The sequence below is a fragment of the Callithrix jacchus genome, chromosome 2, assembly GCF_049354715.1.
Source record: "Callithrix jacchus isolate 240 chromosome 2, calJac240_pri, whole genome shotgun sequence".
Lineage (NCBI taxonomy): Eukaryota > Metazoa > Chordata > Mammalia > Primates > Cebidae > Callithrix > Callithrix jacchus.
This window is the reverse complement of record NC_133503.1, coordinates 4846757-4874587: the sequence shown is the minus strand read 5'-3', so window position 1 is coordinate 4874587 and position 27831 is coordinate 4846757. Positions and strand designations below refer to the sequence as shown.

Below are 27831 nucleotides of genomic sequence, written 5' to 3'. Positions count from 1 at the left end.
GTATTTGAAAAAGTTATATATAACCTCGGCAACATAATGAGATCCTGTCTCTTAAAAAAATATGGAAAGAAATTAGCCAGCTATGTGGCATAGACCTGTACTCCCGGCTACTTGGAAGGCTAATGCAGGAGGATCACTGGAGCCTGGGAGGTGGAGGCTGCAGTAAGCTATGCTCGCACCACTGCACTCCAGCCTGGGGGACAGAATGAGACCCTGTTTCAAAGAGAGAGAGAGAAAGCAAAAGTTATTTATCAAGTTAATTTGTAACCTAGGATGGTGTTATCTGCCTCTAGTAAGAATTTACTTCTGCCGGGAGCGCAGGAGTGCTCACAGCCTCTAATTCCCTTAATGGAAATGCCAGATGTGAGATTTTCTGGATCTCCCAGAGGAAGTAAGTGAGCTTGCAGTCTGGGAGAGAGGTCAGCTGGATTTCCAGCTAACTGGGTTTTTCGTTTTTTCCTTTTTTAGACAGGATCTTGCTTTGTCACCCAGCCTGGAGTACAGTGGCATGATCTTCCATCACTACAACCTCCACCTCCTGGGTTCAAGTAATTCTCATGCCTCAGCCTTTTGTGTAGCTGGGACTGCAGTAGTGCACCACCACACTCATCTAATTTTTGTGTTTTTAGTAGAGACGGGGTTTGGCCATGTTGCCCAGGCTGACCTTGAACTCCTGGCCTCAAACAATTCACCCACCTTGGCCTGGGATCAAGGCGTGAGCCACCGTGCCTGGCGTATAGCGCTCGTTATATGCTAGGACGGTACTTTACAAATGCTGGTACTTTTAGTTCTCCTAAGAACCTTATGCAGTAGGTATAGTACCTGACCCCGGGTTGCTCTCCTTTTTTTTTTTTTTGAGACAGAGTCTCACTGTGTCACCCAAACTGGAGTGCAGTGGCGTGATCTCATCTCACCACAACCTCCACCTCCTGGGTTCAAGTGATCCTCAGCCTCTCGAGTAGTGGGTACTACAGGCCTATGCCACCACACCCAGCTAATTTATATATTTTTAGTAGACGAGGTTTCACCATGTTGGCCAGGCTGGTCTCGAACTCCTGGCCTCAGGTGATCTGCCCACCTTGGCCTCCCAGAGTGCTGGGATTACACAAGTGAGTCAATGTGCCCAGCCCCCCAGGTTCATATTTTAGTCAAAAATGAAGGGTGGTTTACCAGGTTGCCCATTATTTAGTGGGCAACTGAAATCCAATTTTTGGTTTTCTGGCCTTTTGAGGTGGCTAGAAATGGAACCCAGCGTCTCAGTCCTGCTTGGTGGACTGGAGCTTACCTCAGGTCGGAAGGAAACCCGGCAGCCTCAGGTTGGAAGGAGACCCAGCAGCCTCGGGTCGGAAGGAGACCCCGTAGCATCAGTTTTTCTGTCCCAGTCTCAGCCAGAGTTCAACCTAATGATTTTCATTTTGTTCATCTTCAGTGGTTTTATTAAGATCAAAAAATTTTATGCAGGCTGGTATGGTGGCTCATGCCTGTAATCCTAGCACTTTAGGAGCCCGAGGTGGATCGATTGCCTGAGCTCAGAAGTTCGAGACCACCCTGGGAAACATAGCAAGACTTCATCTCTCAAAAAAAAAAAGCAAAAATTAGCTGGGTGTAGTGGTATTAGTGGTGTGTGCCTGTAGTCCCAGCTACTTAGGGGCTGAGGCAGGAGGACTGCTTGGTCAAAGGTGGTTAAGACTATAGTAGGCTATGTTTGCACTTCAGCCTGGGCAACAGAGCAAGACCTTGTCTCTTTAAAAAAGAAAAGTTATCCAGCTTTTTAAGTTTTTTTCAGCAATAGAGGTGGTCCAAATTACATCATCTGACATTCTCAGAGGAAGAAGTCATTATTATCCTTTAGGATAAATTCCTAAGAGTAGAATTTCTCGGTCTAAGACATGTATATTTTTAAGACTCATGCCACAGATTGCCAGATTACTTTCCAGAAAAGTTGTTTTCCATATTGAATCATTGTTTCTTTTTTCCTCCTAAGTATCTGTTGGTGTCTCAGAGTTCTATTCATTCTTCTATAGTAATTTAAAAGATGTAACACAATTTAAATTTTAGTTGCCAAGTCAGATGTGAGAAAGGGTGACTTTATTTTTCCAAATTTGAGTTCAGCTTGCTCTCCAGTCCTCAGGATGGAAAAGAAAATTAATCTTTTTGTTTCCAGGTAACTCAGTTTCTTCCAATTGAAAACCCCATCTCTTTCAGGACAATTGCTCCATTAAATCGAAATTTCAACAGGGTGTTATTTGTCCTCTTGAAAAGTTCTCCCTCTCCGGGCTTTCCTCATAAATAGTGCCTGGGAGCAAGGGGAGTGGGTGCTGCCTCAAGGCAATGGGAAAGGTGTCTGGGCTGCCGCCTTTCTTCTGGGACCTTTCTGGCTTCTGCTGACACCTCCGCATCTTGAATTCTGTTCCTTATATATTTACAGCTGATGTCATTGTCTCTGCTCCTGAACTTCAGGCAAGAGATCCACGCAGTGGGTGCCCTCCTGTCCCCTGACTCCCTTTGTGAGCCAACCTGTCTAGTCCTTTGCCGCCTAATATGGTCTGGTTCTGTCCCCACTCAAATCTCATCTTGGATTGTAGCTCCAACATGTTGTGGGAGGGACCCAGTGGGAAGTAACCGAATCCTGGGGATGGGTTTTTCCCATGCTATTCTCATGACAGTGAACGAGTCCTGTGAGATCTGATGGTATATAAAGGGCAGTTCCCCTGCGCACACTCTCTTGCCTGTCACCCTGTAAAACGTGAATTCATTTCTCCTTTGCCTTTTGCTGTGATTGTGAGGCCCCCTGAGCCATGTGGACTGTTGAGTCCACTAAACATCTTTCCTTTATGAATTACCCAGTCTTGGGGTATATCTGCATTAGCACTGTGAGAACTGAATGATATACTTCCCCTTAGGGTACTCAGGAACTTCAGGATTTCCTACAGGCCAGGAGCTGGCTGTGGGCATTGCATTATTTTAGGTCCCCTCTCTGCCTAAACATCACTCCACCCTTCCTGTCCCAGTGCCTACAGCATGCTGCAAGACACCTGCCTCCTGCCAGAGTGCTTGGTGGGAAGCAAAAAGTCCATCTCTTTGCCTTCCCATCCTCAAACCCCTTTGCAGATTTCTCTGCCCACTCCCTGAATTACAACCTGAACAGCAGGGTGAGACAAAAACTCCCCCAGGAGACACCTTCCCTTATGTCTGTCTCTTCTCTCTCCAGACTTACTAGCCAGCTCAGGGAGAATTAGCTTCTGGGCAAGAGATCCACACAGTGGGTGCCCTCCTGTCCCCTGACTCACTTTGTGAGCCAACCTGTCTGTTTGCCTCCTGATACTGCCTGGTTCCATCCCCCCGCAAATTCATCTTAAATTGTAGCTCCCACATGTCATGGGAGGGACCCAGTGGGAGGTAACTGAATCCTGGGGAGGGGTTTTTCCTGTGCTGTTCTCTGATAGTGGACAAATCTCGTGAGATCTGATGGATTTATAAAGGGAAGTAGGGTTCTGCATTGCTCTAAAAGAGTATCTGAGGCTCAGTGATTTATAAAGAAAAGGGGTTTAATTGGCTTACGGTTCTGAGGTTGTACAAGAAGCATGGCACCAACATCTGCTTGGCTTCTGGTGGAGGCTTCAGAGATCTTCAATCGTAGCAGAAGCTGAAGGGGAATCAGCATTACAGGGTGAGAGAGGGAGTGAGAGAGACAGGGGAGGTCCCGGAAGCTTCGTTAACAACCAGATCTCGCTGAACTCATTACCCGAGGTGGGCACCAAACCATTCATGAGGGGTCCGCCCTCATGACCAAACCTGTCCCATGAGGCCCCACCTCCAGCTCTGGGGATCACATTCCATTATGAGGTCTGGAAGGGACGGACGTCCAAATGACATCAGCCATTTTGCACCTTGCAACTTTCCCACATGTCAGTACTTCCGGGCTGTGTTTTAGAATCAAGTATGGTGGTATACCTATCAGACTGGTGGCTGGAAATGCACCTGAACACAGGTGATCCTTAGGTGAGCCAGTAGCGAGTCCTGGCAGCTTTGTCTTACTGAACTCGCCACCATGGGGAGGACGCCAAACCATTCATGAGGAATCCGCCCATCAGGCCCACCTCTAACACAGGTGATCACATTCCATCATGAGTTGGAAGAGACAAATATCCAAATTATATCAGCCTGTTTTGGCATTGGGACTGTCCCACATGCCGTGATTCTCAACCCTGGTTGTGCGTTAGAATCAAATATGGATGTGGACCAGTCAAATCAGTGTCTGGGAGTGCACCTGAACACAGGTGATTTTTCAAGGTTTCTCAGGTGACCCTAAGGTGAGCCAGCAGCGAGCCCCACAGCTTTGTCACCACAGCCGTCCTCTGGCTTCACCCATCCGCTAGCCTTAATATCTAAAGGGAGGCTTTTGGAATTTAGCAAATGCTTTCCTCTCTCTGATGCACGGCTCATGCCCTTGAAATCCGGGCTTGGAGACAATCGCCTCAGCGGTTAACTTCTGGAGTCTATTCTACAGACGCAACAGAAAATTAGCATCTCCTGTGCTTTTCCTTCTATCTCGGCTCTGACAGTCTTCCTCCGATCAAGGCCACAACTGCCTCTGGATGGAATGGCAAATCCAGCAGAGAAAAAGCCCATTCATATGTTTCAAAATAAGTTATTATACTCTTTTATTTGACTGCTTTCTTACCACTATTTTGCTGCGAGGGTAGCCCTTAAATACGCAGGGCCGTCGGAAAGCTGTCTTCTCATCTGAATCTCACTGGGTCCCCAGAACAACTGCTGTCATGTGACTGTCCTTGGGTAAACATCGCAGGCCAATGCTGAGAAGTGTTTTGAAAACCGGATTTGTGGAGCACATTGTATTTGCTGAAGTGGTGTTAACGAGACCAAGTCACTCAGGAGAGAGATGTGTCTTGGGTCTTAGTGGTCACGTGACTGTATTTCTCTTGTAAAAGATCTTTTAGACACTGCGGACGCTTCCTGTGATTCTGTCCACAGTGGGGATCAAAGAGCTTGGAGCTGAATTTGTGGTCCACTTTTGTTAAATATATAATATGTCGGCCGGGCGCCGTGGCTCAAGCCTGTAATCCCAGCACTTTGGGAGGCCGAGGCAGGTGGATCACGAGGTCAAGAGATCGAGACCATCCTGGTCAACATGGTGAAACCCCATCTCTACTAATACAAAAAAAATTAGCTGGGCATGGTGGCTCGTGCCTGTAATCCCAGCTACTCAGGAGGCTGAGGCAGGAGAATTGCCTGAACCCAGGAGGCGGAGGTTGTGGTGAGCCGAGATGGCGCCATTGCACTCCAGCCTGGGTAGCGAGCAAAACTCCATCTCAAAAAAAAAAAAAAAAAAAAAAAACACATATATATATATATATATATATATATATATATATATATAGTATGTCAAAGCCTGCATTTTGTCTGCTAAACTTATCCTTGGCATCATCTCTTGGTGTTTTTTGAGACAGAGTCTTACTTCATCACCCACATTGGAGAGCAGCGGCATGATCTCGGCTCACTGCAGCCTCTGCCTCCCAGGTTCAAGTGACCCTCCTGTCTCAGTCTCCTGAGTATCTGGGATTACAGGCACAAGCCACCACAACCAGCTAATTTTTAAATTTTTTATTGGAGGACAGAGTTTCACGATGTTGGCCAGTCTTTGAACTCCTGACCTCAGGGAATCCACCCACGTTGGCCTCCTAACGTGCTGGGATTACAGGCGTGAGCCACCGCGCCCGGCCCCCTTGACATCATCTTATTTTGTTCTTTGTCCTCTAATTCCCAATCATTTACTTTTATTTTGACTCTTTCTTAAGAGATTCTTGCTCTTTGGCCCAGGCTGGAGACTCCTAAGCTCAAGTGATCCTTCCTCCTCATCTATTACAGGTGCACATCACCACACCCAGCTATTTTTCTTTTTTTACTTTTGAAGAGATGGGAGTCTTTCTATTTTGCCCTGGCTGGTCTAAAACTCCTGGCCTCAAGCAATCCTTCTACCTCACCCTCCCAAAGCTCTGGGGTTACAGGCGTGAACCACCACATCTGGTCGCAATGACTTCCTTTTCATTTTATTTTCTCCCATAGTGCCTGCATTGATATAGGATGTCCTAAAACATTCTCAGAAAAACCTCTCCATCATGCGAAAATCTCCATACTCTTCCTTTCTTTACAGAACACAGTGATGTTGCTAGCCTAATTTATCATTCTGAAATGTACAGCCTAAAGCTCTTTATCAGAGTTGTTCTTGCATCAGCCCTGGAAGCTGGAGAGGGATTTTTTGCCCTCCTTTCACAGATGAAAAGGAGGCTGATCAGTCTTTCAAGTCTTTCTCTCCGCCCGAGTCCCCCATTCATTCTTTCAAAGTCACCTTCCTAGCTGGGTGCAGTGGCTCACGCCTGTGATCCCAGCACTTTGAGATGCTGAAGCAGGCAGATCACCTAAGGTCAGGAGTTCAAGACCAGCCTGGACAACATGGGGAAACCCTGTCTCTCATAAAAAATATTAGCCACTCGGGAGGCGGAGGCAGGAGAATGACTTGAACATAGGAGGTGGAGGTTGCAGTGAGCCGAGATCACACCATTGCCCTCCAGCCTGGGCCACAGAGCAAGACTCTGTCTCAAAAACAAAACCAAACAGAACAAAGTCACCTTTTTGTCAGTCTCTCTCGGTCCATAGAGACTGCACTCCCCTCTGTGGCTTCATCTTCTCACACGGAGGTTGATGAAATTTCTCTCTGGTGGCTGGATAGTAAACATTTTAGCCCAAATCGAGGATACTCAGTGGATACTTATAAACAGAGTGCAAAATCTGATTTCTACAAGTGTCTCATTGACAAAATCCAAAATTTTGGACATGAATGAGTGCTTTTTTATTAGAATCTGGGTCTGCTAATGAGCAGATTTGAATTTTTGTGTGTGTAGGTAACACGTTGCTTTGTTTAGATTCAAAGTTAGTGTTCCCATCATCATCATCAAATCAGTTTTAAGTGTTCATCTGTTAAAAGAAAAAAATCCTAATTCTCTGGCCAGACGGAAACAGGAAGTGAAGTTTGGTAATGATGCCTGCTCTAGAGCTTTCTCTGTTTCTTTCCCCAACATTCACTCAGCCATGCATCTCACAAGGTAGCCAACCACACACCTCAAAATGCATATACACAATATATATATATATAATGTGTCCATGGCTGACAACGGCTGAACGTGTTACCACTTCTTAAGAAATGGTACATTTTCAAAAACAGTCTTCCAGGGCTTACTTGCAAACCCGTTTCTCAATGCGTCAAGGAAATATGATCAACAACAGGTAACAGTATTATCCCGAGAAAATTGCTTACAGAGAACATCTTATAGGGAGTTTGGATGTGGGTCTTTGTTTTAATAAAACAAGCCCAGACAGAAATCAGTCAGCCGAGGAAATGCGTTCTGAGACTGGCAGCTTCAATCCCCACTGGCATTTTTTCTGCATCTGTGAGAAATCACACCCCAGAGAGATGAGCGCTTCCTTCATCCTCCGAAAGGAAAGGCTCCTAATTCCTTGACAGTTCACTTCCCAATCTGAAGGAAGTCATCGTTTCAGCATGAATTATCTTTTCAGTGACAAAGGTGGAAGTGCTACTTCCACTTACAGGCAAAGCCCTGGCCTTTTCTTGTGAGCTGGATGCAGCATGTGATTGTTTTCAAAGGCAGCCGACTTGTCCTTTTGGTATTTATATGTAGAGCAGAGGCAACTGGAACTCTGGGCATTAAATTACCGTACTGTGCCAGTTGAGAATTCTATTCAAGCCAGCCAACTCCTTCCTCAAAATTGTATTTTTAGTGTTTAGCAGCTGCAAGTCCCCAGAAATCTTCAAAGTGGGATCACTTATTTCACCCAGTGCAAGAGCTCTTGGCTGCTGCTGGCATGAGATGATCTGGTCTGGGAGGCAGCTGGGTGCCGGGGAGGGTGAGGGGTCAGAGACACCCTGGGTTGCCCCTTGCTCTGCACTTATTTGCCCGTGTTTACCCTTGGTTGGTTTCCTGAACCTCTGAGCCTCAGTTGGAAAATGGGGCTAGTAATATCTACCAAACAGAGCTGCTTTGAGGATTAGACATAATGAGGAATCTGGCCAGGCGCAGTGGCTCATGCCTGTAATCCCAGCACTTTGGGAGACTCAGGCGGGCGAATCACGAGGTCAGGAGTTCAAGACCAGCCTGGCCAACATGGTGAAACCCCATCTCTACTAAAAACACAAAAATTTATTTGGTGTGGTAGCAGGCACCTATAATCCCAGCTTCTCAGGAGGCTGAGGCAGGGGAATCACTTGAACCCGGAAGGTGGAGGTTGCAGTGCAGTGAGCCAAGATGGTGCCACTGAAACTCGAAGGAAGGAAGGAAGGAAGGAAGGAAGGAAGGAAGGAAGGAAGGAAGCAAGGAAGGAAGGAAGGAAGGAAGGAAGGAAGGAAGGAAGGAATTATGAATCAACCAGGCACAGTGGAGGAGTGAAGAAAGGAAGGAAGGGAGGGAGGGAGGGAGGGAGGGAAGGAAGGAAGGAAGGAAGGAAGGAAGGAAGGAAGGAATGATGAATCAACCAGGCACAGTGGAGGAGTGAAGAAAGGAAGGGAGGGAGGGAGGGAGGGAGGGAGGGAGGGAAGGAAGGAAGGAAGGAAGGAAGGAAGGAAGGAAGGAAGGAAGGAATGATGAATCAACCAGGCACAGTGGAGGAGTGAAGAAAGGAAGGGAGGGAGGGAGGGAGGGAAGGAAGGAAGGAAGGAAGGAAGGAAGGAAGGAAGGAAGGAAGGAAGGAAGGAAGGAATTATGAATCAACCAGGCACAGTGGAGGAGTGAAGAAAGGAAGGAAGGGAGGGAGGGAGGGAGGGAAGGAAGGAAGGAAGGAAGGAAGGAAGGAAGGAAGGAAGGAAGGAAGGCAGGCAGGCATTATGAATCAATCAGGCACAGTGGCTCACACCTGTAATCCCAGCAGTCTAGGAGGCCGTGGTGTAAGAATTGCTTGAGACCAGGAATCAGAGACCAGCCTGGGCAACAGAGTGGGACCCTGTTTCTACCAAAAGAAAAAAATTAGCAGAGTGGTGTGTGCCTATAGTCCCAACTGTTTGAGAAACTGAAGTGCAGGAATTGCTTGAGCTGTGAGATCGAGGGTGCAGTGAGCAGAGATTGCACCAGTGAGCCAAGATTGCAGGTTTTTCTTTCTGTCTTACGTATTAAAAATAAATGCATTTTAAAAATTAAAATTAAAAAAGAAATAATCTTGAATTGTCCTAAGGTAGCACCAGATGAGTTTAGATGCCTTGTAAAGGCTACTGCCGGCCTGAGTGATGTGCTCCTGCCTCGTTCTCCTTCTCCTCCCCTTCCTGGTGGGTACTGTGGCACACCGTTGTCCCCCAAAACAGGATTCATCTGCCTGGGGAGTAACAACTCTCCATGAGAACACAGGCTTTCATCAATAGGGGTTTTATCACTTTTCACAAGGAAGGAGACCACAGGCAGTATACTCCAAAGCAGCGCCTCCCACGGGAAAGTGACGGGAGGGTTTCATGGGGTGATGGAGAGGGGAGAGGGTGCATCATCACATGCAGAGGGGCGGTCCCAGTGGTGCGAGGGCGGGGTGGGGGGCAGGGAGCCATCACACTGTCCTGCCAGCGTCCATGTTGCATGTGATGGTGATGGAACTGTAGCTCTCCCCAGGGCGGAGAGGTTAGCACCTTCGTGAGAAAGTTCACTTGAGTTCATCTATAAATCTCTGGGATCTGTAGGGAACTGGTTTGAACTGGTTTTAACTAGCTAGGTGACCATATAGCGTTTAGGAAGAAATAGGCTTCAGGGCAGGAGGCTGTAAAACAGGCTGATTGCTGAAACTGAGGAAACTCCTGTAATCCCTGGAGGCCCTGCCTGTCTGATTACAATACTGTGGGTGTCTGTGCCAGTGAGTGTAGACTGGATGGGTGCTGTCACTACAGAAGGGCAACATCCGCATTGGGCACTTATTCTAATGCATTAGGAAGTGGTGGGAAAGAATTCACCACTTGCATATTATAACAAAATGCACTGGAATTAGTGAATTTATTTTTGTGTTTTGAGACGGAGTCTCACTCTGTTGCCCAGGCTGGAGTGCAGTGGCATGTTCTCAGCTCACTGCAACCTCCGCCTCCCAGGTTCAAGCAATTCTCCTGCCTCAGTCTTCCAAGTAGCTGGGACTACAGACATGCACCACCACGCCTGGCTTATTTTTGTATTTTTAGCAGACATGGGGTTTCGCCATGTTGCCCAAGCTGGTCTCGAACTCCTGACCGCAGGTGATCCATCCATCTCGGCCTCCCAAAGTGCTGGGATTATAGGCGTGAATCACCACACACTGAAATTAGTGAATTTGCATTAACTCACCTACTGGTTGCCAAAGAAGTTGACAGTACTGCCAAAACACCGAATGCTAATTATACCTTGAGGGCTGGATTTGCAGACATTCATATAAGAACAACTCCAGGGGCGACAATGGGCTTTTTGCACATGGGGCCTTGGAATGGAAAGTGCTTAGCAACAGCTGGAGCAGAGCTAAGACCAAGAACACGGCAGCTCTTTGAGTCTAAGGTCAGAGAAAAGCAGCAAGCCCTGGCAGGCTAGCTGGAATCAGGAAGTAGAAAATAGAGTCAGCCCCTGATCCCTGGGTCAGGAACTGTCATCATAGAATTTGGAGACATGACTGCCAGGGAACAGAGACAGGGGGTGGCTGGGGTCTGCAAGAATGTCAGGGGATGAGGCTGTCAGGAAAAGGCAACAGTCAGACCCCACCAGCACTTGTGCCCAACAGGTGACTGAGACGGCCAGCCACACCGTGACAAGCAGGCATCCAGGTGGGAGAATGTCACCAAATGGGAGTGAGGGGCGGGTGGAAGACCAAAGGTCCAAAGGGGCTGCCTTCTGGTATCTTCTGGAGATAGACACTCTCCTAATTTACAGGCTATGAATCAGCAGATTTTCTGTTTTGTTTTGCCTTGTTTCGTTTTTGAGATGGGGTCTTGCTCTGTTTCCCAGGCTGGTGTGCGGTGGTATGATCATAGCTCACTACAGCCTCCAGCTCCCAGGCTCAACTGATCCTCCAGCCTCAGCCTCCCAAGTAGCTGGGACTACCAGTGTGCACCACCATACCTGGATATTTTTTAAATTTTTATTTTTAGTAGAAACACGTGATCTCACTATGTTGCCCGGTTTGTTCTCAAACTCCTGGACTCAAGCAATCCTCTAGCCTTGGCCTCCCAAAGCACTAGGATTACAGGTGTGCACCACTGCACGTGGCTCACAGTCTCTGGCTTCTAGCTCCTTCTTTTCTCTCCACCACTGGAGCCTGCCCTTCCCACACCTACAGCCTCACTAATTGACACACAACACAGGGACACCAGGCCTTCAACCAGAAGTCATTATTATGACATCGCAATAGATAATGAAATAATTCTACAGCTCACCATTCTGTAGAATCTGTGGAAGCCCTGTGCTTGTTTTCCTGCCACTAGAGGGTCTAATCTGGGGTGATGGGTGACACTGACAGATCATCAGGCATCAGCTCCTAAGGAGCAGGAAACCTAGATCCCGCAAGCGCTGTTCACGATAGGGTGTGCGCTCCTATGACAATCTAATACTGCCAGGGATCTGAGAGGAGGTCCCAGATGGGATCGGCGGTAGCTTCCTGTTGGAGGATTGCCTCTCTCCAAGCAGAGGACGAGGACAGCCCCTCATTTACCAGTGAAGAGAGGGTGGCAGCCCCAGCGATTAGCTTAGGTGGTAGCGTAAGCAATGGGGACCTTCGTCTGTCAGTACAGATGAAGCTTCACTCACTCGCCTGCCACTCGCCTCTGCTTGTGCAACCTGCTTCCCTACAGGCCACAGACTGGTGCTGGCCTGTGGTCTGGGGATTGAGGACTCCTGGTGTAGAGTAGCCAAAGGTTCCATTGGTTGATGGCTGGAAAGGAATTGAGAGAGGCAGAGATGCCAAGGAAGTACTTGTACTTGATTCAGAAGGGAATAGTGAGCCATTGAAGGTTTTAGAGGGGAAGCATGTAGAATGCAGATGAGCCCTTTGTGACCTATGAAAAGAGAGCACAGTGAGCCTGAGAAAGCTGCGAATATCTCAGGCTGCCACCCTCCCCTCACTGTCTATCCGTTTGCTTTTCCGTCATTCCGTTGAAACTGTTGTGTGTGTTGCATAGATTTGTGTATCGGCAACAATAAGTGATTATTTTTAATTTCTGTTCTTCTCTGCTGTAACGGAGCTATTAGGCTTTGGCACATCCCTTAATATGATTATCATTTTTGAATGATTTTGAATTGAAATGTTTGCACTCATGGTCTTAATCGCAGTTGAGTTTGAAGCATGAGGCTGGAGACTCACGTTCTGGGATCTCATCAGCCCCCGAGTGGTACTGAATGCAGTTTGCATGGCTGGGTAGGGGGTGGGGATGCCTTGGAGGGGAAGCAGGGGCCGTGCTTTCTCCTGATTGTCAGGATGAAATAGCTAACCCGCCACCCATGAGGCAGGTCCAGATGGGATGGGCGGTAGCTTCCTGTTGGAGGACTGCCTCTCCCCAGGCAGAGGACAAGGACAGCCCTCATTTATCAGTCCAGGCAGTAGCTCCAGAATGCAAAGCAGGTGCCTGCTGAGCTCACCAGCAACACTGGCTGGCCTGCCCATGGCCAGAGATGCGTCTTTTCTTTTTTATTGTTTTTAATTTTTTTTTTTTGAGACAGGGTCTCACTCTGTCACCCAGGCTGCCATGCAGTGGTGCAATCATAGCTCACTGCAGCCTAAACCCCCCAGGCCCAAGCAATGCTCCCAACTTAGACTCCCAAGTAGCTGGGACTTTAGGCACCTGCCACCACGCCTGGCTAATTTTTTATTTTTGGTAGAGACAGGGTCTTGCTATGTTGCCCAGGCTGGTTTCAAACCCCTAAGCTCAGGCAATCCTCCCACCTCAGCCTCTTAAAGTACTGGGATCACAGGCGTGAGCCACAAGAGCTGGCTAATTTTTTATTTAGTGTAGTGACATTTTTTCATTTTTTTGTTATTTTTGGCTTTGTTGCCCGAGCTGGTCTCTAACTCCTGAACTCGAGCAGTGCTCTTTTATTGGCCTTCCAGAGGATAGGGATTACAGGCGTGAGCCGCCCGGCCATGCTGCTATGTCCTATTGAATGTCCCCCACGATGATCACCAGCTAGGCAGCAGCCACCTGCTAGGGGTCTGGCCAGCTCCCAGCACTCTGGGGAGGGCTTGGTGTTTGCAGAACGCTGGCTTTCTGCTCCTGCTTCCAGGAAAGGTCACCTGTGGGGCCAGTTCCAGCCTCTCCTTCCAACCTCTGTCAGGCTCTGTGAGCAGAGTTTGACTGTGATGTTTAGGGCAGTTTTCTTTCATTTTTTTTTTTTTTTTTTTGAGACAGTCTCGCTCTGTCACATAGGCTAGAGTGCAGTGGCATGATCTTGGCTCACTGCAACCTCCTCCTCCCAGGTTCAAGAGATTTTCCTGCCTCAGCCTCCCACGGAGCTGGAGTTACAGGTGCATGCCACCACGCCCTGCTAAATTTTGTATTTTCAATAGAGATGGGGTTTTGCCATGCTGGTCAGGCTGATCTCTAACTCCTGACCTCAAGTGATCTGCCTGCCTCGGCCTCCCAAAGTGCTGGGATTACAGGCATGAGCTGCCATGCCCGGCCATCTAGGGTGATTTTCCCGTGACACCAACGGCGACCATGATCACACATTCATTCCACACCCTGCAGCACCAGGCTGCCCTCCTGCCCCTTCATCTGTGGGTTTTTCTGGGACTGCCTGGAACACAGGTGGAGGTCTGGTTTCTCACCGCCTCCTGTGCATCTCGTGCTGGCCTGCCCTGGCCTGGTTTGAACCAAGAGGTACCAAATGGAGACCTCCCCACTTTGTTGTGAGAAACCCCAGGACTCTGGTAGAGAACCGGGTCCCATGTGCTCAGCAGAGCTGTTTCCTGCAGACAGGGGACTCCAGGCAGGTCATGCTGTGAAGCCTTCTCCCACAGCCACAGATAGCATCCAGATAAAACCCAGCTACATTAAAATAACTGGGTATTTTTCTAACTTATCGGAATTTCTTCATGTGCTCACAAATTCTCTCTAGAAAATGGAGCTAGCACCGAGGACATCTCCCTGTCCCCTACTTCTGTGCTGATGCCGCATACCCAGGGACATGTGTCAGTAATGTATCTTCACAGCTTGGGTGGACCCTGACTCCGGCTCTCCCAGAAGAAATCTTCCCTGTAGTAGCTTTCCTCCTGTGGCTGCAAGATAAAGCTTTCTTTCTTTTTCTTGGCCGGGCGTGGTGGCTCACACCTGAAATCCCAGGAAGCTGAAGCAGGCGGATCATTTGAGGTCAGGAGTTTGAGACCAATCTTGCCAACATGGTGAAACCTGTCTCTACTAAAAATACAAAAATTATCAGGGCATGGTGGTGGGTGCCTGTAATCCTAGCTACTCGGGAGGCTGAGGCAGGAGAATTGCCTGAACCGGGAAGCGGAGGTTGCAGTGAGCTGAGATGGCGCCATTGCACTCCAGCATAAGCGACAGAGTGAGACTGCATCCCAAAAAAAAAAAAAAAATCACGCTGCCTAACAGGGAAAGATATTACCCAAAGGGCAACTGAGAGGAGAAGTTAGCGTAGCTTATCATCACCATTTGGTTGCAAAGAACAGAAACGTATCTAACACTGTTGATGTGGAGAATGACGGATTGCAAAGACAAAGGACCCTCCTGTGACTTAGGGGCAGAGAGCAGAACCAGGGCTCTCAGCAGATGGAAAGGCAGGGTTCCCAGGTGGCCAGTCCCCCACCCATGCCCATGTGGTCTCACTTTTCCATTGTACATCTGCCTCTTCCTTCTGCTCAATCATCCATGTGCATGGCACCCCTCAGGAACTGCTCCCAATGGCAGCCTGAGCCCTGGATGTGTATGAACCTATTGAGTTCTAGCTCCCAGAACTGTCTTCATTTCCAAAGCCAACCCTTCAGGAGAAACCTAATTCCAACCTTCAGAGGAGACATAATTTGTCCTGGCTTGGGATCACTGCTCATTTTCTGGTTTGGTTAATTGACGCCAGGGAATGGGCTCATTTGATACTTTTCCAGACTAAAGGTCAGGCTGGTTCTCTAAGAGGGGCTGAGAGCTGGGAGGAAATGATGGACGTTAGAAGCCATGCTTTTCCCAGGCTGGATGCAGTGGTCCATGCCTGTAATCCCAGCACTTTGGGAGGTCAAGGCAGGCGGATCACCAGGTCAAGAGTTTGAGACCAGCCTGACCAACATGGTGAAACCCTGCCTCTACTAAAAATATAAAAAGTAGCCAGGCATGGTGGTGCACACCTCTGTAATCCCAGCTCCTCAGGAGGCTGAGACCAGAAAGTCACTTGCACCCGGGAGGTGGAGGTTGCAGTGAGCTGAGACCACGCCACTGCACCCCAGCCTGGTGACAGAGTGAGACTCACTTTATCCAAAAAACCAACCAAACAAACAGAAGGGTGCCTTGCAGTGAGAGGGTGAAGGCACATTACTTACTGAGCTCCTGCTCTGTACACCGGACCCATTGCAGGTTTTCTCTCTGTAGAGATTTCCCTGGGACCTAGAGTGTTCCACTGACTTACACAGTCAGTCTTCGTGGCAGCACCAGCATCCAACCCTACACATTTCACGCTGGCACCACCACTGAAGGGGAAGGAAGGGGCTCATCCGCTGCCACACCACATGGGTTCCCAGTGGCTTTCCATGGAATGTGAAGGTCACAGTCAGGTTAGAAGTCAGAGCCCGCAGATGAGAGTCTGAGAGTACAGGCCACACTTCCGCTCCAAAGAATTCCACCTAACAGCTTCCTGGTGGCCCCAGTGGAGTTTCAATGGGCCTCCTGCGTCAGGTGTCTCTTTGGCCAGGGAAGCATCTGGACGGTGTTTGTGGCCTTTGGCAGTGTGGGCGTTTGCCATTTCCTCTAGGAAGCCTTTTCTAAGGCATGCAGTAAAGCATAAGGGCTAAATGCAAGGGCTTTGAAGCCAGGCAGTGCTGGGTTCTATTCTGTGACTTGGGGCAGGTCACTCACTCTCCGCGTGCCTCAGTTGTTCAGCAAGATGGTTGTAGCTCCTTCAGTGGGTTGTGCAGGTGCATCCACACGATGTGCATGGAAAGTGGTTTGCACCTTGTGCTTGAGACAGGAAGCTGCTCATAAATGGTAACAATGACAAAAACAGTAACTACATTACTATTCTAGTCACTCTGAGCTGCTTGGAGGACAGGTACAGAGGTGTGTCTTCTGTCTCCCCACCCACTGCGGCACCAGCACAATGCCTTCGACATATTTATCTCCACGTGTCCCCAGTGTTTAGCTCCACATTACAAGTGAGAACATGCGGTCTCTGCTTTGCTGATCCTGTGTTAACTCGCTTAGTGGGCTCCAGCTGCATCCATGCTGTAGCAAAGGGCATGATTTGGTAGATGCCGAGAAAATATTTACTCAATGAATGTATTATATAAAGGTATTATATAAAGTCTGGAAACAGGCCAGGCACGGTGGCTCACGCCTGTAATCCCAGCACTTTGGGAGGCTGAGGTGGGTGGATCATGAGGTCAGGAGTTCAAGACCAGCCTGGCCAAGATGATGAAACCCCATCTCTACTAAAAATACAAAAAAACCCCAAAAATTAGCTGGGCGTGGTGGCATATATGCATCACATTTTCTTTATCCAGTCCACCATTGATGAGCACCTGGGTTGATTTCCTGACTGTGCTATTGTGAATATTGCTGCGGTGAACATGGGAATACAGGTGTCTTTTTGGTAGAACGATTTATTTTCCTCTGCGTGTATACCCATTAATGGGATTGCTTGGTTGAATGGCAATTCCATTTTTAGTTCTTTGAGAAATCACCGAACTGCTTTCCACAGAGGCTAAACTACTTCACACTGCCACCAACAGTGTATAAGTGTTCCTTTTTCTCTACAACCTTACCAACATCTGGTGGTGTTTTGGGTTTTTTTTCACTTTTTAATAATAACTTCTGAGAGGTGGCCTCACATAGTTCTTGTCTCTAATTTCCAATATGTCAACTTGTGCCTTTATTCTACCCCTAAGAAACAACCCTGGGGATCAATCTATTACAAACATAAAGTAAGCTGACTGGGCGCGGTGGCTCACGCCTGTAACCCAGGAATCTGGGAGGCTGAGGCAGGTGGATCATGAGGTCAGGAGATTGCGACCATCCTGGCTAACATGGTGAAGACCTGTCTCTACTAAAAATACAAAAAACTATCCAGGCGTGGTGGCAGGTGTCTGTAATCCCAGATACTCGGGAGGCTGAGGCAGGAGAATTGCTTAAACCCAGGAGGCTGAGGTTGCAGTGAGCTGAGATAGCGCCATTGCACTCCAGCCTGGGCAACAGAGCAAGACTCTCTCAAAACAACAAAACAAAGCAAAACAAAAATACAATAAAATGATCCTTTGTCCCGACTTTATGGTCACCGCAGATGCTCTCTTCGGGCATGTCTCCTGCTGAGACCTCCTCTCTGAGGGCTGAGGCCGTCTCCTTGCCGTTTATGGTGGACACTACGATTGGTTTCCTCCCTGAGCCTTCTCCCTTCTCCAAAGACCCCATCCTGGTCCACGTTCTCCCACCATCACATGGAGATTGGAGCCCCTGCTTGCAGTCTTCCCTCCAGTTTTCCACTGCATTCCTGGCGTGCTCATTCTCTTTTTCCTAGGGTGGGAAGTGATGCATCTTGCTTCTCACCTCCAAGCTTCTTTGCAACTGCACAGGGACCCCCATTCTATCACTCAACTGTCAACAGAGTGCAGCAAGGACCACTTCCTATGAGTGCAGATGCCATGGAATATGTGAGACCAGCCCTTACCCCATCTACGAGGGAGCTGAGTTCTCCCTAGATACTTCTGAGGCTAAAAGACAGCCTTGGCCAGGTGTGGTGGCTCACACCTGTAATCCCGGCACTTTGGGAGGCTGATGCAGGTGGATCACCTGAGGTCAGGAGTTCAAGAACAGCCTGGCCAACATGGTGAAACCTCGTCTCTACTAAAAGTATAAAAATTAGCTGGGCGTGGTGGCACACAGCCTGGACGACAGAGCGAGACTCTGTCTTAAAACAAACAAACAGAAACACAGATACTCCAGAGGCTGAGGCAGGAGAATCGCTTGAACCTGGGAGGCGGAGGTTGTACGGAGCCGAGATCATGCCATGGCACTTCAGCCTGGGCGTCAGCAGCCTTCTGGAGAAAGGAGGTGCGGGAACTGAGGGAGGGACTTGATTTGCTGGGCTGGAGCCTGGTCCATGCTAGAGCAGTGCCTAAGGCAGGGCTTCTGGTGCTGACCCCTCAACGATCTTCTCTTCTTTCACCCTCCCACAGGACCCCAGCCATGATAGGCTGCTCGTTCGTGGTCAACAGGAAGTTCTTCGGTGAAATTGGCCTTCTGGATCCTGGTATGGACGTGTATGGAGGGGAAAACATTGAACTTGGAATCAAGGTTTGTGACATGGTGTCCCTTCCTCTTGGCGTGTCCATGTGGGTGAGCAGAGCTGCTTGGTCATCTGTGGGGTGTATTTAAAGCTTCTTACAGGCCGGCCACAGTGGCTCATGCCTATAATCCCAGCACTTTGGGAGGCTGAGGCGCCAGATCACCTGAGGTCAGGAGATCAAGACCGGCCTGGCCAACATGATGAAACCCTGTCTCTACTAAAAATATAAAAAATTAGCCAGGCGTATTGGTGGGCGCCTGTAATCCCAGCTACTCAGGAGGCTGAAAGAGGAGAATCACTTGAACCCAGGAGGCAGAGGTTGCAGTGAGCCGAGATCCCGCCACTGCACTCCAGCCTGGGCGACAAGAGTGAAACTCCGTCTCAGAAAAAACCCAAAAAACAAAAGCTTCTTACAGCTGATGAATGTGACATTTACCTCTACCCTGTCCCTGGGGGATATGTGAGCTGTGTTGTCACCCCCCTCCCTTCAATAGGGAAACCAGGGCTTTCCCTCTCTAAAAGTTGACTATATGTTTCATGCCATGGCAACCCACGCTGGGCATTAGCTGGAGAAAAAACTCACTCTCATTCAGTTTTGTCCTCTCTTTAAATTTTTCTTAAACGATCACCTTAAACTAATATTTCCAGGCCAGGCACAGTGGCATATGCCTGTAATCCCAACACTTTGGGAGGCCAAGGTGGTAGGATCACTTAAGGCCAGGCTTTCGAGACAAGCCTGGGCAACAGAGCAAGTCTCTACAAAAACTAAAACATTAGCCAAGCGTGGTGGTGCATGTCTGTGTCCCAGCTACCCGGGAGGCTGAGGTAGGAGGATTGCTTGAGCCCAGGAGTTCAAGGCTGTCGTGAGTTATGATTGCACTGCCCTCTAGCCTGGGCAACAGAGCACGAGAGACTCCGTCTCTCTCACAAAGGCCTTTGTGGTTTGTGTTTTGCACTTGCAGATTTGTTTTTAACAGCTTTATCGAGATGTTATTGACATTTACAGATTTTGGTGGCTCACACCAGTGGCTTGGGAAGCCAAGTCAGGGGGATCACATAAGCCCAGGAGTTCAAAACCAGGATGGGCAAAATAGTGAGATATTATCTCTACAAAGAATAAAACATTAGTTCCCATTTATAATAACAGTGGCTTGGGAAGCCAAGTCAGGAGGATCACATGAGCCCAGGAGTTCAAAACCAGCCTGGGTGACATAACAAGACTCCCATCTCTACAAAAGACGAACATTAGCCAAGTGTGCTTGTATGAACCTGTAGTCCCAGCTACTCAGGAGACTGAGGCAAGAGGATCGCTTGAGCCTGGGAGTTCAAGGCTTCAGTGAGCCACGATTGTGCCATTGCACTCCAGCCTGAGTGACAGAGCAAGACCCTGTCTCTTAAAAAAAAGAAAAACCTACATGTTTAAGGTGTACAGGCAATGTTTTGATATACATATGCATTGTGAAATGAGCACCACAATGAAGCTAATAGCCACATGCATTACCTCCATCTTGTTACCGCTGTGTGGGGTCGGGTGGGGCTGGTGAAAAGATTAAATGTAAGATCTGTCCTCTCAGTGTCATTAACTGCGGCCACCACGCTATACATTCGATCTCCAGGAAGGATTCATTTTGCTTTGCAGTGACCTGGCAGGAAAGGCCTGAGTGTGAGGCTCTGCAGGCTTGGTGGTGAGGGTGGTAACAGCTTGGCAGGCAGGACTGTCCCCGATCCCTGAAGCAGGGAGGGGGCTCCGGGGTTCTTCCCCTGCAGCACCGTTCTGTCCGCCAATGTCCCTGTACCACCAGATCGTGGGTTCACATCACGTCTCTTCACTCCCTATTTTTGTTTTTTGTTTCCTTTATTTTATTTTGAGATGAAGTCTCGCTCTGTCACCCAGTCTGGAGTGTGGTAGCACTATCTTGGCTCACTGCAACCTCCGCCTTCGGGGTTCAAGCAATTCTCCTGCCTCAGACTCCCAAATAGCTGTGATTACAGGCACATGCCACTGCACCCAGCTAACTTTTTTGTATTTTCAGTAGAAACGGGGTTTCACCATGTTGGCCAGGCTGGTCTTCAACTCCTGACCTCAGATGATCCGCCAGCCTTGACCTCCCCAAGTACTAAGATTACAGGCATGAGCCACCACAGCTGGGCTTTATTTTATTTTTTTATTTTTCTTCTTTTAGTTTTCATTTCGGGTTCAGGGGCACATGCGCAGGTTTATTATACAAATGAATTGTGTATTACCTATATTGGTAATCGACACCTCAATGAGCAGAGATTGGTGCACAGATTATTACCCGTACCTGATAGGTAGTGTTTTGATCCTCACCCTCCTCCTGAAGAAGGAGCAGCCGCAAACAGACCTCTTGAACGTCAAACAGGGAAGAAAGTGGTGATTTATTCATCCAGGAGTCTCCACAGACACGCGTCTCAAGAACCGAGCTCCCTGACAAAGAAGATCCTAGCCCTTTTAGAGGCTTACAGTGCTAGAAAGTGCATGTGAAGCGTCTTGATCCACGAAGTAGGCGTGACCAGGTGGGGGTCTGGCCATGTTTAAGCAAAAACGAGGTCTTCCAGGAAGATTCCTCCATCTTCAGGAGTCTGATCTATAGATGCCTGTGAGCTACAGGAGTGTGAGCTATAGATGCCTGGGAGCTACAGGAGTGTGAGCTATAGATGCCTGTGAGCTACAGGAGTGTGGTCTATACATGCCTGGGAGCTACAGGAGTGTGGTCTATAGATGCCTGTGAGCTACAGGAGTGTGAGCTATAGATGCCTGGGAGCTACAGGAGTGTGGTCTATAGATGCCTGTGAGCTACAGGAGTGTGAGCTATAGATGCCTGTGAGCTACAGGAGTGTGAGCTATAGATGCCTGGGAGCTACAGGAGTGTGAGCTATAGATGCCTGTGAGCTACAGGAGTGTGGTCTATAGATGCCTGGGAGCTACAGGAGTGTGAGCTATAGATGCCTGGGAGCTACAGGAGTGTGAGGTATAGATGCCTGGGAGCTACAGGAGTGTGGTCTATAGATGCCTGGGAGCTACAGGAGTGTGGTCTATAGATGCCTGGGAGCTACAGGAGTGTGAGCTATAGATGTCTTTGAGCTACAGGAGTGTGAGCTATAGATGCCTGTGAGCTACAGGAGTGTGGTCTATAGATGCCTGGGAGCTACAGGAGTGTGGTCTATAGATGCCTGTGAGCTACAGGAGTGTGGTCTATAGATGCCTGGGAGCTACAGGAGTGTGGTCTATAGATGCCTGTGAGCTACAGGAGTGTGAGCTATAGATGCCTGTGAGCTACAGGAGTGTGAGCTATAGATGCCTGGGAGCTACAGGAGTGTGGTCTATAGATGCCTGTGAGCTACAGGAGTGTGGTCTATAGATGCCTGTGAGCTACAGGAGTGTGGTCTATAGATGCCTGTGAGCTACAGGAGTGTGAGCTATAGATGCCTGTGAGCTACAGGAGTGTGAGCCATAGATGCCTGTGAGCTATGGGAGTGTGAGCTATAGATGTCTGTGAGCTACAGGAGTGTGATCTATAGATGCCTGTGAGCTACAGGAGTGTGGTCTATAGATGCCTGTGAGCTACAGGAGTGTGGTCTATAGATGCCTGTGAGCTACAGGAGTGTGAGCTATAGATGCCTGGGAGCTACAGGAGTGTGGTCTATAGATGCCTGTGAGCTACAGGAGTGTGGTCTATAGATGCCTGTGAGCTACAGGAGTGTGATCTATAGATGCCTGTGAGCTACAGGAGTGTGGTCTATAGATGCCTGTGAGCTACAGGAGTGTGGTCTATAGATGCCTGTGAGCTACAGGAGTGTGGTCTATAGATGCCTGGGAGCTACAGGAGTGTGAGCTATAGATGCCTGGGAGCTACAGGAGTGTGAGCTATAGATGCCTGTGAGCTACAGGAGTGTGGTCTATAGATACCTGTGAGCTACAGGAGTGTGAGCTATAGATGCCTGGGAGCTACAGGAGTGTGGTCTATAGATGCCTGTGAGCTACAGGAGTGTGAGCTATAGATGCCTGGGAGCTACAGGAGTGTGAGCTATAGATGCCTGGGAGCTACAGGAGTGTGGTCTATAGATGCCTGTGAGCTACAGGAGTGTGAGCTATAGATGCCTGGGAGCTACAGGAGTGTGAGCTATAGATGCCTGGGAGCTACAGGAGTGTGAGCTATAGATGCCTGTGAGCTACAGGAGTGTGGTCTATAGATGTCTGTGAGCTACAGGAGTGTGGTCTATAGATGCCTGGGAGCTACAGGAGTGTGAGCTATAGATGCCTGTGAGCTACAGGAGTGTGGTCTATAGATGCCTGGGAGCTACAGGAGTGTGAGCTATAGATGCCTGTGAGCTACAGGAGTGTGAGCTATAGATGCCTGTGAGCTACAGGAGTGTGAGCTATAGATGCCTGTGAGCTACAGGAGTGTGAGCTATAGATGCCTGGGAGCTACAGGAGTGTGAGCTATAGATGCCTGTGAGCTACAGGAGTGTGAGCTATAGATGCCTGTGAGCTACAGGAGTGTGGTCTATAGATGCCTGTGAGCTACAGGAGTGTGGTCTATAGATGCCTGTGAGCTACAGAAGTGTGGTCTATAGATGCCTGGGAGCTACAGGAGTGTGAGCTATAGATGTCTGGGAGCTACAGGAGTGTGGTCTATAGATGCCTGGGAGCTACGGGAGTGTGAGCTATAGATGCCTGTGAGCTACGGGAGTGTGAGCTATAGATGCCTGTGAGCTACGGGAGTGTGAGCTATAGATGCCTGTGAGCTACAGGAGTGTGGTCTATAGATGCCTGTGAGCTACAGGAGTGTGGTCTATAGATGCCTGGGAGCTACAGGAGTGTGGTCTATAGATGCCTGTGAGCTACAGGAGTGTGAGCTATAGATGCCTGTGAGCTACGGGAGTGTGAGCTATAGATGCCTGTGAGCTACGGGAGTGTGAGCTATAGATGCCTGTGAGCTACAGGAGTGTGGTCTATAGATGCCTGGGAGCTACAGGAGTGTGGTCTATAGATGCCTGTGAGCTACAGGAGTGTGGTCTATAGATGCCTGTGAGCTACGGGAGTGTGAGCTATAGATGCCTGGGAGCTACAGGAGTGTGGTCTATAGATGCCTGTGAGCTACAGGAGTGTGGTCTATAGATGCCTGTGAGCTACAGGAGTGTGGTCTATAGATGCCTGGGAGCTACGGGAGTGTGAGCTATAGATGCCTGGGAGCTACGGGAGTGTGAGCTATAGATGCCTGTGAGCTACAGGAGTGTGAGCTATAGATGCCTGTGAGCTACAGGAGTGTGGTCTATAGATGCCTGTGAGCTACAGGAGTGTGAGCTATAGATGCCTGTGAGCTACAGGAGTGTGGTCTATAGATGCCTGGGAGCTACAGGAGTGTGAGCTATAGATGCCTGGGAGCTACAGGAGTGTGAGCTATAGATGCCTGTGAGCTACAGGAGTGTGAGCTATAGATGCCTGGGAGCTACAGGAGTGTGAGCTATAGATGCCTGTGATCTACAGGAGTGTGAGCTATAGATGCCTGTGAGCTACAGGAGTGTGAGCTATAGATGCCTGGGAGCTACAGGAGTGTGAGCTATAGATGCCTGTGAGCTACAGGAGTGTGGTCTATAGATGCCTGTGAGCTACAGGAGTGTGAGCTATAGATGCCTGTGAGCTACAGGAGTGTGGTCTATAGATGCCTGTGAGCTACAGGAGTGTGAGCTATAGATGCCTGTGAGCTACAGGAGTGTGGTCTATAGATGCCTGTGAGCTACAGGAGTGTGAGCTATAGATGCCTGTGAGCTACAGGAGTGTGGTCTATAGATGCCTGTGAGCTACAGGAGTGTGAGCTATAGATGCCTGGGAGCTACAGGAGTGTGAGCTATAGATGCCTGGGAGCTACAGGAGTGTGATCTATAGATGCCTGTGAGCTACAGGAGTGTGGTCTATAGATGCCTGTGAGCTACAGGAGTGTGGTCTATAGATGCCTGTGAGCTACAGGAGTGTGAGCTATAGATGCCTGTGAGCTACAGGAGTGTGAGCTATAGATGCCTGTGAGCTACAGGAGTGTGGTCTATAGATGCCTGTGAGCTACAGGAGTGTGAGCTATAGATGCCTGTGAGCTACAGGAGTGTGGTCTATAGATGCCTGGGAGCTACAGGAGTGTGGTCTATAGATGCCTGTGAGCTACAGGAGTGTGGCCTATAGATGTCTGTGAGCTACAGGAGTGTGGTCTATAGATGCCTGGGAGCTACAGGAGTGTGAGCTATAGATGCCTGGGAGCTACAGGAGTGTGGTCTATAGATGCCTGTGAGCTACAGGAGTGTGGTCTATAGATGTCTGGGAGCTACGGGAGTGTGGTCTATAGATGCCTGGGAGCTACAGGAGTGTGAGCTATAGATGCCTGTGAGCTACAGGAGTGTGGTCTATAGATGCCTGGGAGCTACAGGAGTGTGGTCTATAGATGCCTGTGAGCTACAGGAGTGTGAGCTATAGATGCCTGGGAGCTACAGGAGTGTGGTCTATAGATGCCTGTGAGCTACAGGAGTGTGAGCTATAGATGCCTGTGAGCTACAGGAGTGTGAGCTATAGATGCCTGTGAGCTACAGGAGTGTGAGCTATAGATGCCTGTGAGCTACAGGAGTGTGGTCTATAGATGCCTGTGAGCTACAGGAGTGTGGTCTATAGATGCCTGTGAGCTACAGGAGTGTGAGCTATAGATGCCTGGGAGCTACAGGAGTGTGGTCTATAGATGCCTGGGAGCTACAGGAGTGTGAGCTATAGATGCCTGGGAGCTACAGGAGTGTGGTCTATAGATGCCTGTGAGCTACAGGAGTGTGGTCTATAGATGCCTGTGAGCTACAGGAGTGTGGTCTATAGATGCCTGGGAGCTACAGGAGTGTGGTCTATAGATGCCTGGGAGCTACGGGAGTGTGAGCTATAGATGCCTCTGAGCTACAGGAGTGTGGTCTATAGATGCCTGGGAGCTACAGGAGTGTGGTCTATAGATGCCTGGGAGCTACGGGAGTGTGAGCTATAGATGCCTGGGAGCTACAGGAGTGTGGTCTATAGATGCCTGTGAGCTACAGGAGTGTGAGCTATAGATGTCTGTGAGCTACAGGAGTGTGAGCTATAGATGCCTGGGAGCTACAGGAGTGTGGTCTATAGATGCCTGTGAGCTACAGGAGTGTGGTCTATAGATGCCTGGGAGCTACAGGAGTGTGGTCTATAGATGCCTGTGAGCTACAGGAGTGTGGTCTATAGATGCCTGGGAGCTACAGGAGTGTGGTCTATAGATGCCTGGGAGCTACAGGAGTGTGGTCTATAGATGCCTGTGAGCTACAGGAGTGTGGTCTATAGATGCCTGTGAGCTACAGGAGTGTGGTCTATAGATGCCTGGGAGCTACAGGAGTGTGGTCTATAGATGCCTGGGAGCTACAGGAGTGTGGTCTATAGATGCCTGGGAGCTACGGGAGTGTGAGCTATAGATGCCTGGGAGCTACAGGAGTGTGGTCTATAGATGCCTGTGAGCTACAGGAGTGTGAGCTATAGATGTCTGTGAGCTACAGGAGTGTGAGCTATAGATGCCTGGGAGCTACAGGAGTGTGGTCTATAGATGCCTGTGAGCTACAGGAGTGTGGTCTATAGATGCCTGGGAGCTACAGGAGTGTGGTCTATAGATGCCTGTGAGCTACAGGAGTGTGGTCTATAGATGCCTGGGAGCTACAGGAGTGTGGTCTATAGATGCCTGGGAGCTACAGGAGTGTGGTCTATAGATGCCTGTGAGCTACAGGAGTGTGGTCTATAGATGCCTGTGAGCTACAGGAGTGTGGTCTATAGATGCCTGTGAGCTACAGGAGTGTGAGCTATAGATGCCTGGGAGCTACAGGAGTGTGAGCTATAGATGCCTGTGAGCTACAGGAGTGTGAGCTATAGATGCCTGTGAGCTACAGGAGTGTGGTCTATAGATGCCTGTGAGCTACAGGAGTGTGAGCTATAGATGCCTGGGAGCTACAGGAGTGTGGTCTATAGATGCCTGTGAGCTACAGGAGTGTGGTCTATAGATGCCTGTGAGCTACAGGAGTGTGGTCTATAGATGCCTGGGAGCTACAGGAGTGTGAGCTATAGATGTCCGTGAGCTACAGGAGTGTGGTCTATAGATGCCTGTGAGCTACAGGAGTGTGAGCTATAGATGCCTGTGAGCTACAGGAGTGTGAGCTATAGATGCCCGTGAGCTACAGGAGTGTGAGCTATAGATGTCCGTGAGCTACAGGAGTGTGGTCTATAGATGCCTGTGAGCTACAGGAGTGTGAGCTATAGATGTCTGTGAGCTACAGGAGTGTGGTCTATAGATGTCCGTGAGCTACAGGAGTGTGGTCTATAGATGTCCGTGAGCTACAGGAGTTTGGTCTATAGATGCCTGGGAGCTACAGGAGTGTGAGCTATAGATGTCCGTGAGCTACAGGAGTGTGGTCTATAGATGCCTGTGAGCTACAGGAGTGTGAGCTATAGATGCCTGTGAGCTACAGGAGTGTGATCTATAGATGCCTGTGAACTACAGGAGTGTGGTCTATAGATGCCTGTGAGCTACAGGAGTGTGATCTATAGATGCCTGTGAGCTACAGGAGTGTGAGCTATAGATGCCTGTGAGCTACAGGAGTGTGAGCTATAGATGCCTGTGAGCTACAGGAGTGTGGTCTATAGATGCCTGTGAGCTACAGGAGTGTGGTCTATAGATGCCTGTGAGCTACAGGAGTGTGGTCTATAGATGCCTGTGAGCTACAGGAGTGTGAGCTATAGATGCCTGTGAGCTACAGGAGTGTGAGCTATAGATGCCTGGGAGCTACAGGAGTGTGAGCTATAGATGCCTGTGAGCTACAGGAGTGTGATCTATAGATGTCCGTGAGCTACAGGAGTGTGGTCTATAGATGCCTGTGAGCTACAGGAGTGTGATCTATAGATGTCCGTGAGCTACAGGAGTGTGGTCTATAGATGCCTGTGAGCTACAGGAGTGTGAGCTATAGATGCCTGTGAGCTACAGGAGTGTGATCTATAGATGCCTGTGAGCTACAGGAGTGTGGTCTATAGATGCCTGTGAGCTACAGGAGTGTGGTCTATAGATGCCTGTGAGCTATGGGAGTGTGATTAAGGGTGGCGCCCACTCTGCCAGCCTTTAACTCTCCTATTACAATGCAGTGTACAAGTCTAGGGGAAGGTGGTCTTAGAAGCTCAGGAGAATTAAGGGTCTCCTTCCTCACCCCCTCCGCCCTCCACCCTCGAGGAGGTCCCTTCTTTGTAACGATATGTGCTCAGTGTCCAGCTCCCACTTAT

General features: G+C 49.1%; 1 protein-coding gene across 2 annotated transcripts in view; it reads left to right on the top strand.

Annotated features, from left to right (window-relative positions):
- GALNT17 (polypeptide N-acetylgalactosaminyltransferase 17) overlaps nucleotides 1-27831 on the top strand; it is a 568205-nt gene that overhangs the window by 402716 nt on the left and 137658 nt on the right. For both annotated transcript variants that reach the window (XM_002743912.6, XM_078354172.1), the window contains one exon: nucleotides 18403-18520. In XM_002743912.6, coding sequence (XP_002743958.1) covers nucleotides 18403-18520 — 118 coding nt within the window. The remainder of the gene's footprint in view (nucleotides 1-18402; nucleotides 18521-27831) is intronic.